Source organism: Haliaeetus leucocephalus, unplaced genomic scaffold (assembly GCF_000737465.1).
Source record: "Haliaeetus leucocephalus isolate CR32 unplaced genomic scaffold, Haliaeetus_leucocephalus-4.0 Scaffold284, whole genome shotgun sequence".
In the NCBI taxonomy this organism is placed as follows: domain Eukaryota; kingdom Metazoa; phylum Chordata; class Aves; order Accipitriformes; family Accipitridae; genus Haliaeetus; species Haliaeetus leucocephalus.
The window spans coordinates 6,223,602-6,238,493 of NW_010972720.1; the positions used below are offsets into that span (position 1 = coordinate 6,223,602).

At 38.2% G+C, this 14,892-nt stretch overlaps 1 protein-coding gene across 1 annotated transcript in view; it reads left to right on the forward strand.

Moving 5' to 3' along the window:
* Positions 1–14,892, forward strand: part of WWC2 (WW and C2 domain containing 2) — a 105,373-nt gene that overhangs the window by 68,567 nt on the left and 21,914 nt on the right. Inside the window, exons 9-12 of the mRNA XM_010569984.1 lie at positions 1,487–1,729; positions 6,656–6,745; positions 8,603–9,216; positions 12,759–12,882. Coding sequence (XP_010568286.1) covers positions 1,487–1,729; positions 6,656–6,745; positions 8,603–9,216; positions 12,759–12,882 — 1,071 coding nt within the window. The remainder of the gene's footprint in view (positions 1–1,486; positions 1,730–6,655; positions 6,746–8,602; positions 9,217–12,758; positions 12,883–14,892) is intronic.

Genomic DNA, 14,892 nt, shown 5'->3' on the forward strand with positions numbered 1-14,892 from the left:
TTCATTGAGGTGCAGATAACAAGGAAATGTTACCCGTGGAAAAAGAAAAGGGGGTGGTTCCCCTTAAGCTTCTAGTATAAGCAATGGGATAATTAAATTCAACATTAACAATTCTTAGCTTTGACCATAAATAAATGCCTTAATGTACTGTAAAATTAGTACTGGAGATGCAAAATAAGCATGATATTAGTTTTGTTAACCACAGAAAACAAACTGGAAAGAAGAAAAACGTTTTCCCAGAAATCTAATAGGACTACAGAAAGATTATACATACCAAATTATCTGTGTGTATTTATGAAGTATGGCATGGGTCATTACCTTAGGTAGTGCCTGGTAACATTGAAGTTGCACAGACTTGTATCAGTTGTTGAGCTGACTTAGGTGTATTTTACTATGGCAGTTACAAATAAATAAAAGTAACAGTTTAAGTAACAATAAAAGATCAGTTCCTCTTTCCCTAGGTTGTATTGGAATGTCTTTTTATTTTGACTTCTCCTGTCTCTGCCTTTTTCCCAGCCTACAAGAAATAGGTTCAGGATGCTAGGAGCTGTTACATAGTTCAAAGCTTCCATATCTTTAGCTATGCAGCTGGTTCAGGTGTGGCTAAGGCTGGAAGTGACTGAAAGTTTTCATCTTCTTGGATATGTGGCACCTATAACAGGAATTTTTAGGCTTTCCCAGTGGACAGTGAATCTTTATTGCAAGACCTGTACTTCTTAAGCTATGCTGTTGAGCTCATAGACAGTATGATTATGGAGACTGAACACTGGAAATAACCTGTCTTGATTGGGACTGAGCTATAGTACAACAATAATGTAGGGAAGTTTCTGCTTCCATTATATGTGTGTATCTGCAAAATATGTATGGATAGCAAAGTCCTGGGTGTCTCAACTCTGTGATTTGACATCTGCAATGGGAACAGTAGCTGCACAAACTCAAACTTTTGAGTTAATAATCTCCCTTCTCTTTAGGTAGCCACTGTCCTATTACCTTTTATTTTAATCGCATAGAAGAGCAATGCTTTTGCCTTTTAAGATTTGCATACATGCATGTTGCTGCAGTGAGCACCTTGCTATGGTGCGCCTTCTTTCACCATGGTCATTGCTGTTTCTGAGGAGCAGTCAGCCTCCAACAGCTTAGAAATCCATCATACTCCTCAATGAGTAAAGCATAGTGCCACCACTATGTTACCAGACAGATCGCTTTCAATAAAGCTTTTATTAACGTTGTGACTTCTTCTTCAACTCGGCATTGGAACAGGAGCAACTAATTTTTAATGCATATGCATATTGCTGTTGGCCTGGATAGGTGGCTTGCTTTTCTGGCATAGTCTGCATTCTTGCGAAGCAAAACCAATTAAAAGTATGGCTTTGAGTAGAAAATGTTGTTATAACCTGATACCTTTCAAAGTACTGTATCACTTCTGTCTTTCCTGGGATTTGTGTGCTGTGCTGGGCTGAGACAAGTCTGCTGTGTTTTATTTTAGCATGGCTAACTTGAAGATTGAACTCTCTAAGCTAGATAGTGAAGCCTGGCCTGGGGCACTGGATGTGGAAAAGGAAAAACTGATGTTAATCAATGAAAAAGAAGAGCTTTTAAAGGAACTCCAGTTTATTACACCACGCAAACGTACTCAAGATGAGCTAGAGCAGCTAGAAGCAGAAAGGAAGAGGCTTGAAGAAGAGCTGCTGTCTGTAAAAAGCACACCCAGTCAAGCACTTGCTGAAAGGTAAGGGGTTGTCTTTTGCTAATATGAAATGCTTCTTTCTGCAGTCTAACCTTTGTACTCATTACAGACCCTGAACTATGCCATGATGGGCTGTTTTCCTTCAGTAACTGTTCTATGTAGATCTTAATTAAATTTGTTATTAGCCCACTGGGCAGAAACACAAAGAAGTCTTCTGTACTGTGAGAGAATGCGAACACCCTGTATGTGCTCTGCAATATCAGTTGCTCTGTGTTTGCTACCAGCATGAAAATGCCTGTGACAGATGTTAAATGAGTGAGGAATGTCAACATACCAGCAGGAGGGCAATACATCATTCACTTGTTTCTGATAATAGCTGTAAACTATTTGAACTCAGGTTACAAAGATTATCTTGATTGTTGCAACATCTGAAGCCTTTCATTGTGAGTTTTATTACATACAAAAATGCAACCAAAAGGGGAAAAAAAAAAGTTCAGAGGAGAAGTATAATTGCTGCAAAACTTTCCTAACTTGCTGCTACCTAACTGGTAACCAAAGCAACTCCTGCAATAAATTGTTCTAGCCAGATTCAGAGTTAGAGAAAATCAAAGGTGACTGTCACAAATAGACTTTTCATCAACTGTAAGTGGAAATAAATTTATGGCCACCTCTAGCACACATAAAATGCAATAAACACAAAATGTCATTGTGTGTATCAGTGTAGTATGCCTTACTGAAGTAATACAATCAGTACTGTAAGCCTTTCCCGCTTCCCTCTGCTAGGAAACACCTGCTGTTGCTCCAGTTTCACTGAATGGTGAAATTTCTGTTAGTGGCTTTAGAAGCTGGGTCCTAAATTGTAGCTCAGTAGTGAGGAAATTTTTTGTTTACAAAGGACGTAGATGTGCATTAGGCATGATTTTTAAACGTATTTGTACACTTTAGAATAGTTTAAACTGCATTATATTGATAATCCAAACGTGTTTTAGAAGAAGGGTTATGTCTTACAGGAACAATATTTTTGCAGAAGTGTTACCTGTCTGTGTTAGTAGTCTTTAAAGTACCACGGATCCATTGCTTTCTGACTTCCATTAATAAATAGAGAATAAGGGGTCAATAATAAAATCGCATTCACAAATAAATAATTTGAATCTAAGATTTTGATAATATGCTGTTGTAATAGCTAAATCCTGACTCATGCTGTAAATAGGTAGCTGGTTTTAGTCTTGTTTTGGATTTGCTTGTTTAGTGCCAAAGAAAATTCTGCACCTGACTGTTTTCCTTACATGTCAGATGCCAAACTTGGAGTACCAAGGGCAAGTAAAATTGTCTCCTATGTCAAGAAGAAATAAAATGGCAGATTTTTTCTATGTGTAGTGACACAACTAGTTGTTAGAACTTAAATTTTTTCCCTCTATTTTCTTCCAATTTTTCTGCTTTTGATTTTTATTCCTGAAAATGAGGAATCTTTTTCTGAGATTATTGTAAGATTTCATGTCATACACTGCTGGTTGAGGTAGCTTCTGGTTTGCTTTTTTGCTATTCCAGTGAATCTCCATTGAATTTCTATCTGCAACTGTTGATGATATATATTAAAACTATCTCCCTTGATGACTTCAGAGCACATCAATTCTTTCACACCAGGCTATTCTGAGATTATTTCTGGTGTGTCTGCTATAAACATAAAAAAATCCTCATTTTGTAGAAGGATTCTGATGGTGAAACTTTTCCTGAAATTAATTTGAGAAAATGATACATTTAATTGTATCAGATCAACCATCAGCATTTTGTTTCTTGGAGATGAGGAAGATTCTTTTCTCCATTATCAGTGGAGGAGCCACACCATCCTCAAAGTGCTGCACTGTTGTTGCATTACTATTTTCTTTCATGAAGCTTCATGAATGCCTTTAGGTTTCCAGTGTTTTTACGGGTACTGATAATGAAGCAACAATGTAAGCAGCTATGGATTGTGTCAGAGCTTGATGTGATGAGGGTTTTTTGTTTTGGTTTGGTTTTGTGGGTTTTGGGGGTTTTTTGGTTTTGGGGGGTTTTTTTAGTTTTTTCTAAAGGGGGAAGAAACAGAAGACTTGCTCTGACTTAAAACAAAAACATTATGGCATAGCCCTGGGTTATTTTGGAATAGGATACTGAAATTGCCACTAGTAGATGTACTTGGAATCAATTTACAGAAGGAGGGTATAAATCATAACATATCAGCTTCAGAAAAGCAGAGACAGGGCATAATCTGACTGCTCTAAGAAGCCCTCCAGCCACTATATAGAAATAACTGGATTGTGGAACTGTTGAGAACTCTTTGCTACTTTCTTGCCTCTATGTTCACCTCAGGGAGATTCCATTACTGCTTTAGTTCTGGGCAAAATCTTCTAAGTAATCACAGGCATTTAAACAGATGCATGAGTTAACTACTTGATTGTGCTGTTGCCTGCAAAACTGGCCCTTGCTCTTGTGCCTGTTATAAACAAACATGTCCACATAAGTTTACATTGAAAGGTGACGTATGTGCACTTTAACTTTCTAATGTATTTTTTTTAAGATTCTGTGCCCCTCTCAGCAATGTTACAATTTAAGATCAAAACTAGAGAAAGATGTCTCACAAACACTCAAGTTGCTCCTGCAACGAGTGAGTAATAGGCTAATTTAGATAGGAGGGGTGCAAAGAGGAGAGATTGAGAAAGGCCCATGTCAGAATAGATAATGTGATGGTTGTTTACGTGTTTACATAGTCTTGGGGATATTAAAGTTCCTGCTTATGCTAATGCTATAAAGAAGGAAGGTTCATTGTTTGAAAGTTTTGGGGGTGGTTTTGTTGTTTGTTTGGTTGGTTTTTTTCATTTGGCCTGATGTAGAATGAAAAAAATTTCCTTGAATCTCAATTTGTTGTGAGATAGTAAAATTATTTCCTGTATGTCTTGGAACTTCCAGGAGCGATTTCATCATCTAGCTTGTGTTTGTGACTTGTTACTAACATCTTTCTGAAATTTCCTTACAGGTATTAATACTACTTCTTTAATTACTAGTAGATCAAATTACATCCAGGAAAGAATTTATTTTCAGGAGCTGGATTATATGGGATAAATTACATTTTGTCAACCTCCTTCAGATAGTAAAGGAAAACAAACTTTTGCTTGTGCTTTGAAGAAAAACAAACCTTTTAGTTTAATAGTACAAATTCAGTGGATCAGCTATAGGTGTCTGTTTTGAGGACTCCAGTCAGAGAAGTTCCTAAGCTTTTAATTTTCATTCTTGTCTTTTGCCATTAGTAGTTGAACACATACAGCAATTTTTGTGCCTTTTCCTTGAAGATAAAATATGATAGTTTACTACTGAAAAGCCACAAAAGAGCTAGTGAAGAGCACTCTTGCTTGGGAAAAGCAGGATAGATTAAGCTTTAAAAGATAGAAGGCATTGATAAATAGTAGAATGGTAGGAAAGAGTATCTGATACCATAGATGAGCATAATTCTTGGTTTGGAAACCCGTGCGTGTGTCTTCCTGAGCAGAGAATGAAATACTGTGTATGCTTTTAACAGTCTTAGCAGGTATTGGTAGATGAACATATTATTGTGGTGTAAGAGCACACGCAGTGTAGGCAGTGGAGTGGAAGTTCACACCCTGGCTGACCTCAGGGTAACTTATTCACCTTTGCATAACCCAGATTTGCTCGCTGAATAAGCATGGGTGTAAGCAAGTGCTTTTCATGCTTTGCTAAATTGAGGACTTAATGTCTTTTTACTGGTATCTGACACTCAAAGAGAGTGAATTCTGGGAACTCTGGAGTATTTCATTCACTTTGCATAAGAAAGCAATGGTTGATTTTTGGTTTTTGTTCTCTGAAGTGTTCTCTGCTTTGAATTTTAATTTATACATCCTTGAGATGCCAGAAAGGCCAAAGGAACAGTTTCTGAGAATGAGCATCAATCTTTTTTTTTTTTTTTTTTTAAAGGAAGGGGGGTAATTTCTTGTCTTTCAGATTAGTTGCTTGAGAACTTGTGACATGTATCAGTTGACTGAGCAAGGGCTAGAGGAGAATATACTAATCCACAACTACAGGAGGGTTTTAGCTGAATCCACTGAGGGAAAGCAATTTATTTGGTGTTGTAAATGGGAGTGATAAAAGGGAATTATAAAAGGAAAAAATCACTGTAAAGGTTAGTGGATCCTTTCTGCTAGCAGCCAGCCAAAAGGAATGGGAGAGTTCCACCATTCATGGTTTTAGAGCTGCACTGGATAATGTTGCAGGAGGCAATATATCCTGCTTTTTCATAAAGGTGAACCTTGATAATGAGCATTACAATGCTATGTGGCTCTGAGGTGATGACAAAGCTGTTGAGGTTGTAGAAATCTTTACCAAGGACTCCTAAATATGGTCCATTGTCTCAGAAGATTGTGCTTGAATGCTGCTTTGATTTTTCTGTGCTCTGTCTCTATATGAAGAATCTGAGATCAAATGGAGTGCTTTAATTTTAAACTTCCTGCAGTGCTACCCCAAGTTACCATTATTAGCACTAATACTGGTATTAATGTTCTTTGGGGTTTTTTTCTGAAACTGTATTAAGTGAGGAGCCAGTCTACAGCATGGCTTTTGAAAACTGTATCAGTGCAGATCTTATTTTCCTGAAGTTGCAGCTATTTTCCCAGTGCTCATGTGTTGCTCTTTTATTGGGTGCACATTCCCCTTGGTACAGTGTGAATGTACCAACACTGCTTGCTTGTACACTTAGCAGGTTTGTAACAGTGCTTAGTATTCTGCAGGTGAAGTCACTCTGCTGAAGTGGTTAGGGTTTTACCATAGGACTGAGAGCTAACACAGTCTCTTGGATTTTAGTAGTTGGCAACTAGATGAAAATATGAGGGATGTTCACTTTGTTTCTGTCTTATCTATAAAGTATTTTAGCCTCCGGATTATTTTGTAATGCTTTCCTGTACTTATATGTACGTCTCTTTCCAGACTCAAATTGGAAGAGAGAAGAAAAGAGTTGGTACAGAAACTTGAAGAAACTACGAAGTTAACTACTTATTTGCATTCACAACTTAGGAGGTGAGACTGTACTGCATAATTGAAAACCTGTTTTCAGCAACAGTCTAATGGACCTGGATGTCTCAACTTCATTCTTAGGTTTTTCTGTTAGCTGGAAGCTGAACAAAATGTGTTCAATATTTAAGGAAGAAAATGCAAGTGTAATAGCTTCAAGCGTTTTGCCACCATGCAAACCTGGTGTACCTTTATAATTTCAGTAAGCACTCAAGACTGGATTGAATGGATTTTTTGCACAGCTTCCATAACTAAGCAGGCAGACATTATTTTGCTTCAGTGTACAAAAATAAATAAATCAGGAATTCTCTAATTGGTCATATCTTCAAAATCCTGTCATTGAGGAGACCAAATGCTTTCTCAGAGTTCTGTCTAAAAAGAGTTATTAGAACTGTAGCCTTTGTTCTATGTAATAACTGGAGAGACTTAATGAGTGTATGCATGAAAATACTTATGTGAATAGTTGATTCTGGTTTTATTCTGCAACATTGACGTACGCTTTCTGTAGATGGAAATGTATCCTCAGCAGGATATTTTTTTTCCTGACAGTCATTGATTCAAAATCTGACTCTGGGTTTATGAAATTCATAGTGATAACAAAAAAGTAATCAGTTACAGCAACTGTGAACTCAAACTCATTGCTCTGATGGGAATTCCAATATTTAATGATACATGTAACTGGTCCTAGGGAAGAGTTTCTCTCAATTCTGGACTGTTAACCTGGGCTACCAAACCACGTGTCCATTATATTTATTTAGAAAATCCTGAATTTTCTTGCATATCCCAGTAGGATACACCAATCAGACAATGCATTAACGGTTACTTGTTCTCTTAGAAATCAAAACAGGGCTTTAAGAGGAAAAATGTTTTGAAGCATTCTATAAAGGTCCTCTCACAATAAGCCATACCATCCTATTCCTGGGATCTAGGCTGGCTTAGCTATTTCAGACATCTCAGCCAGATCCCGTAAATTGCATCTTGATTGGTGATTAGTTAGGGAAAGAGTCTTTTAAATGTTTTTGGGGGTTTTTTTTGTAAGTATTTTGTGCTCATGTTTGGACTTTTGGGAATCTCTTTGTCCTGTTAAAAGCAGTTTTCTAGCTCAGTGGCAAAATTTTTTGAAGTCGATAGCTCTGTTGTTGTCCAGTAGGCATCTTTTAAGTGTTTAGAAGGGGCTGCCTTAAATTATTTTTCATGACATTTTTTCCCGGTAGAGTCCTCCTGAGCCAAGGCAGTAACACTTGCTTTCTCTGGCCTGGCAGGGCTCCTTATCTTCTATTATTAACAAGGGAAGATTGCATGTTACAGCCTTGGCCATGCTTATGTAGTTGCCTTTACCGGGCATGTAGAGTGTGTGTTGTCTGACAGATATGAAGCTGTTCTGCTATAACTTGTCTCCTTCTAGCTGCCATCTTTCCCAGGTGCTTGGGCAGAAGGCAGGCTGCATAAATTGCTCTAGATGTGGCAGCACTCCTCTGCTGCCATAACCTCCCTCCCGGGGATCTCTTTCCAGTCACATTGACCCCGTGAGCCCCCACATCAGAGTGGAGCAGATCTTTGAGGGAATATAGCAGCTGAGAAGGCTGCTGTTACTGCTGGACCCGTTTGTCAAATCTGCAGCCTTCTCCAGAAGAAAAGGGGCTTTGGCAACAGGCAGTAAGCTGGACAAATTGCCCTGATAGTGTGCAGGTTGGGCACACTGATGTAAGCCAAGTATGGGTGCTTAAAAAAACGTAATGCTCCAAGCAGCATTCAGTTGTAAATCGTTATAGTGCAGCTCCAGTCAATCTTATCTCTCCTTGTACCGTTTTGTGCTTGTTTAGTTTAGTAACATCATTGTACCTGTTTGTGCTTTCTTTGCAGCCTCTCAGCTAGTACATTATCTGTGTCTTCAGGGAGCAGTTTGGGATCTCTGGCATCCAGCCGGGGATCTCTGAACACATCAAGCAGAGGGTCATTAAACTCACTCAGCTCCACGGATCTCTACTATAACCAAGGCGATCAAATAACAGATTTGGACTACCAGTATAAACTTGACTTCATATTGCAAGAAAAAAGTGGTTACATTCCTTCGGGGCCTATCACGACTATTCATGAAAATGAAGTGGTCAGTTCCCATGGGAGACTGGGTTACAGTGACTCTCATTCAGCTGCAGACCATCCCAAATTGACTGAACCTCCCAAATCTGTGACATCACTGTCTTCCAGATCCTCCCTGTCTTCCTTGTCCCCTCCAGGCTCCCCTTTGGTTTTAGAAGCTGCATTTTCAATGTCAGCTCAAAATTCCCCTCTGCATCACCTCACTACGGATTTTGAAGACTGTGACCTTTTGGGTGATTTTGCAGGCGTTAGTCTCTGTGAGAACCAAATATTATTGGACTCTGAAGCTAGAGCAGGATCTCGGATTCCTACAGATGATAAAGATCTTAATGAAGGCGTTAGGCAGCCTCTGCCTTCTCTACATGAAGGAAGTTCAGGTAATAAAAAAATCTATTGTCAAATGTATATGTAACATGAAAATTTTGAACTAACAGCTGGCTCTTGAATGGGGAGGTACCTCATGTAACTGAAGAGTATCTTGATCAGCCTACATTTGCTATGGCAGGCAGGCAGTAATTCTGATGGACGTTACATAACTTCTACTTTAGGCTGCAGAGAGCTACGATCACCCTGATTCCTGCTGCATTTTCAGTAGCTGTCTCAGAAGGAAAGTTCATGTGTTGCAGACTCTGTCATGAAAAAGTAACAGAAGAACCTAAAGCGGGATCTTGAAGACACAGAGCATGTGTGGTATTCCTAGGTGTTGTCAGGATGTATGGGGATAGAGCAAAAATACCCTTTGCTGGTTTTTGGTAACTTGAAATCAGATACCTTGTTTCTCACTGAAGAGTAAGTTACAAACTGACATCCTCAATAAAAGAGATTTCTGGACTTAAAAGAGTTAGAATTTTTATGTGTGTATGTATATCTAGTTATTCGAACCTGCTGTTGCTGAAAGATCTGTGTTTCACTTTTTTTATGTGAGTTGAGAAAGACAAGTGACCGCATGCCATGTAAGTTACAGTGAGAGTCTCCCCATTTTTAACGTGGATTTCGTAGCTTTTAGCTTTTATCTGTCTGAGTTAGAACAGAGCTCCTAAGCTAGTTTAGGCTCCCCCTGCAGTCTGTGGGTAACTTCCAAAAGGATGAGTCATCTCATCCTAAAACATACTTCCCTTTAAGGAAGATGGGATGAATGACCCTGTGAGTTATCAAGGTATCCTTAGTAACTAGTTAACTTTAACTTTGAGATGACTGAATTAGGTGTAATGAATTCCACTTCTAGTCTGCAGTAAAAGCCCTGCAACATACTTAGTCATCTTACATCGTCAAAGCCTTTGGCAGAGAACTTCAAAAATCACAGCTGTCAGGAATTGATGGCTTGTCCTCAGTCTTAGAGTTGACTTTGCTGCCTTTTGTTAGGGTTGACAGTACGTTGTCCTTTCTCTGCACATTTATTGACTTTTCTAGTGGCATTCTGTGTCATTGTCTTTATGTTGCAAACATTTGTTACACAGTGGCTTGGTTTTCCCAAGGAAGAACTGAGGGAGCCAGATTTCCAGTAGTGCTGAGCACTGGCAGCCCTGTTTGAAACCTGATCAGCACCTAGTGTTCCCAGTTCCATGTTTCTGGGCCTAAGTTGATAGTGAAGCGGCTAACTAAGGAGTTTGGGTGTCTTAGAATAAATACAGCCTAGCTCTAGAGAGTGCCTTGTCCAGATTTGTTGCTAAGCTTGAACTCTTGTGCCTGGACTTTGCCAGTTTTTAGTAAAAGTACCTGGACATATTGATACAGACATATTTTAATGAGAAATTTGGGGTTTTTTCCATCTCTCTATATATCTCTCTCTCAATGGATTGTTGTAACTTGTCGGTTAATTAGCTTAGCTTACTGCAGTACTGTAGTAATTTCAATATTGACCAGAACAGTGTGGCACCAGAAGAGAAATGTATGGTATACATAGTACAAGCTGGGAGTCCCCCCTCTGTCTAACTGTGCAGAAAGAAAAAAAGAAATTGACTGATGTCCGAATGGTCTGAACCTGTGAAATGCAAAGTGGAAAAACATGGAAGGGCATTTGGGGGAAGGGGGGGGTCATTTGGTCCTTTTTCTTTTGAGTATAGTGAAACACAGTAGTTATTTTGCTTTAGAGCTGTATTATAAAAGATGGAGAAAGTAATTAATTTTCCTGCCCATATTTCAGCAGCATATCCTTTCCAAAATAACAACTTTCGGTCTGTCTGTCTTTGCAATCTGGCTGCAACTTACCTAGTCTGAGAACTGAATTTAAGATGGTTTGGGATTTGGGAACATATAGGGCTATGAGGAATCAGAATTTTTTTTTTAAATTTACTTCTTTAGATCATTATTTTCAAAGGCATCATGTGGTTGTCTAAAATTTTTGAGCTTTTTTGACTACCTGTTATTCTGGATAGTGTCAGGGTGTCTTTTAAGTCTATAGGTAGTTATGATTTTTAAATACAAATTCGTGCTGTGATTTTTCATACTGATACTTCCTCATGTAGTGTCATATATGTGATAAAAATCATCTTTAAGTCTATATTAAGACTCCCAAAACAAGCAGGCAAATTTTGAAAAGCCAGCTATTAATTAATTATACTTCAGTACCTCTAATTTCCATAGTAAAATGGGCCTTACGGTGAGGCTTCAGTAAATTAGCAGGGAGACACAGACCTGGGGTTGGTACGGTGTTTTTACTCCAATTTCATTCTTGGAACTGCTGCAATGCTGAACGGGAAGGTTTTCAACAAACTCAGCTGGAGGCATAAAACCTGCATGGAAAATTTCAGCTCACACTTAAGTTTTACAAAACTACAAATCTGAATACTGTTGAATCTTAACTTGGAGGTAGACAAACATACCTGAAGACAGTATAGCTAGTATTTTGATGTAATAATCTGCATTGGCTCTTTAGATGCAGTGCTTACCTGCTTCTCTGTCTGTCTCTGACTTTTCTGTACAGGTGAACCATGCAGATATTTGCTCCTCTGCACATGTCTCTGCTGTCAGAAACCAAGTTGGAATATCATGTAGCTCTTCCACAGTCAGTCTCTGTCATTGTCAAAGTCAATTCAGGCTGCTGTGGTAATTCCTAAGGGTAATCAATAAATCATGTCATCACCTTCACCCCTCACGTGGCGGCGGGGGGAAGGGAAAGAGCACTTCATCATCAAGGAAAAAGCATTCCTACTGCCATAAATAAACGCACAAATGCAGCAATCAATCATCTAATCTGAAGCCTTACATTTTAAACATCTTAACAAGATGTAAAGTCATGATTCAGGTGGGGATGATAATGCATAACAATATCCTCACCCCTTGGCAGATAAAAGTACTGCATAGGCCCTCAACTTACTATGCTGCAGAACGTGGCTTTTTGTGAGTGCAGCTTTTTCATTGCATAGCACTAGCATATGAATGCGATTTGAAGATTACAGCTAAGTAGTAGTTGATAGTAAAGAGACTGTAGCATAAAAAGTTTTTGATGTAGTAAGCTGGAGGGGATTTTTAATTTCTAGCAGTTATGTCACTGAGGAGAGGGTGTCTGTCTGACTTCTGAATATTTAATAAACAGTAGGCAAGCACTTTGCATGTAGCCGAAGTGTTACTACAGTGCAGAATGTGAACGTGGCAAATACAGGTTTAAAGATCAGGATAATGAGGGTTAATAATGAAGGATAATAACTAGCTCAACAGATACGGGTGATGATAGGAGCCTGTATCTCTGGGAAGGAATAATAGTTGTACATTTTCAAGTTCATCAGTTTGGCTATATCCCTAGCCAGAATATGTGATAACAGCAGTACAGTCTCAGAATGTTTAATGATGTGGAACAAAACTACTCTGTGATACTCAGTTAAGGGTCACCTCTTTCAACTTGACAATGTTCTAATCTATGCGCTTCTCTCTTTCTGACTATTAATCTCTTAGACTGATTTTTCTTTCTTTCTTTTCGTAGGTGTTGACTTACCGAGAAGAACAGCTAGTCACCTGCTTGAGGAGAAAACAGCTTGTGTATCTGCTGCCGTGTCCGATGAGTCTGTAGCTGGAGATAGTGGTGTATATGAAGCTTCTGTGAAACAGTAGGTTTGAGAAATAATGCAAACCAAATTCCACCAAAAATCTAAATATATCTATAAGCAGTTATATAATACCAGCATAAGTAGTTTATCTGTCTTGCCTTTTTTTATAAATATTTTGTACTTTCATATTGAAAGGAAGGCATGTTTGCCAAACAGTGAAGGGGTTTTTTAAGCTAATAAATTTGCATTAGAGTGCTTATATAGCTTGGTTGAATAGCATTCATATGCTACCTTCTACTCTTGGGGTTTTTCTTGCTAGAATTGTTCCTAGGACAAAAGCTGGATTTAAACTACACAGGTTCTGCCATGTGGCTATATTGACTCTACTCAGAGTGACTCTTGTTACTTCTTGTATTGTTTACATACAGTCTTAAGATTGCATAGCATTTTGCTTGAATATTTTCTTTTTTAAAAAAGAGGATATAGAAAGATAAGAAAATCCTCAGTTGTAATGTTGGTATAAAAATAAGCCAGGTCAGAGTTTAATGTTCTTGCTTTGCTGTGGTGAAAAGGATATAAGAAATGTATCTGCTGTTGTTGCTTTTTGACAAGACATAACTTCTACAGGATTCTTCATACTAGTTTATATAGTATTGTCTGTTTTCTGGCAGGGAGAACAATGAACTTTAGACTGCGTGTTAGAAGACTATTGCAAACTATGAGAGAAACCAAAATATTTATTTTTCACCTCAGTTTTGGCAAGTTGTTGACATTTAAGAATTTTTTGTCCTTTTGAATATTTAGATAGAGATGGTTTAGCAGTATTGTTACAAAGACGTAGTTGCATGTCTTCTGTTGCCAGGCTAAATGTTTTTATATTAGCACAGGTAAAGGTGCATTATGATATCATAAATGGGTTTTATTGGCCTCTGATAAAATTACTTCTACTTGTCAAGTCTTTCACAAATTAAAAGGTAATAAAAATAGATGAGACCAAATAAAAAAGCTGAAATCCAAAGGGTTTTCTCCTAAAGTGTTACAATGCCCATTCAATCTCATCTTAGGTCATGGACCCATATTTCACCCTGAACTCTGAAACCTAGTATTAGTTTGCTCTATGTCTGCAGTTAGACGTAATGCAACTTCTTAGGCTGAAATAAACTCCCATCTATTAAAAACTTAGCTTTCACTTGACTGAGTGGCTTTGACTGTGTGTTTTGGTTCAATAACCATTTTTGTCTTTCCATTTTATTTCAATTCTGAGCCACTGTGATCAAAATTTACTGTTTGCTCCAGTTATAAGACCAGTGGATAGCAATGAACAGACATTGGACCAAAAGCAGTGGGTGTTCTATGGAGCAAGTCTTTAGTCCTCCAATGACTACGAGTAGTGGATAGGTGGAAAACAGAACAAATTCCTGTCGTCTTCCTGTCATTACTGCGGAAAAGAGGAAAGAAGGCGAAGGCAGTTGCATCCCCTAAGCCTGCGTACAAAAGGAAACTATTGCCATTTGTGCAAGCTAGGATTTACAGACTCTAGTTATTCCATGATAGTTCCAGGTGTGGCTACTCTTAATTATTACTGAATAGGAAGTAATGAAGAGGTAATGAGTGCCTCTGTGTGAGTTGCTTATATTTAGTAGAAGTGTCTTTATGAGCACTGTGTATGGAATGACTTACAATTTGTCAGTATGCTCCTGAAGTTACAGTACAGTGATTTCTGCTATATAGACCAGTTGTTTGTATTGAGTAATGTAAGGCAGGGGAGGGAGTAAATACACTCACATCAAATTAGCCATCAGCCAGGAAATGAATAATAAAAAGGAAACCTCTAAATGCAGCGTCTTAAATAATGCTATCATGTCTTGTGGGATGTCTGTGTCATTCTCCACATTTCCTGTCTTGACATTTTCTATCTTAATCTTGTTTATTGATTCCAAAAGTCTAGTTTTAAAAATCAATGAAACACATTAATACAACATCCTCACTCAAACCTTCCAGAAAATGACTGGAATTATTTTGCCACATGGATTCTCTGTAATTCCATTCAACGCTAGAGTTGCTCTTCAG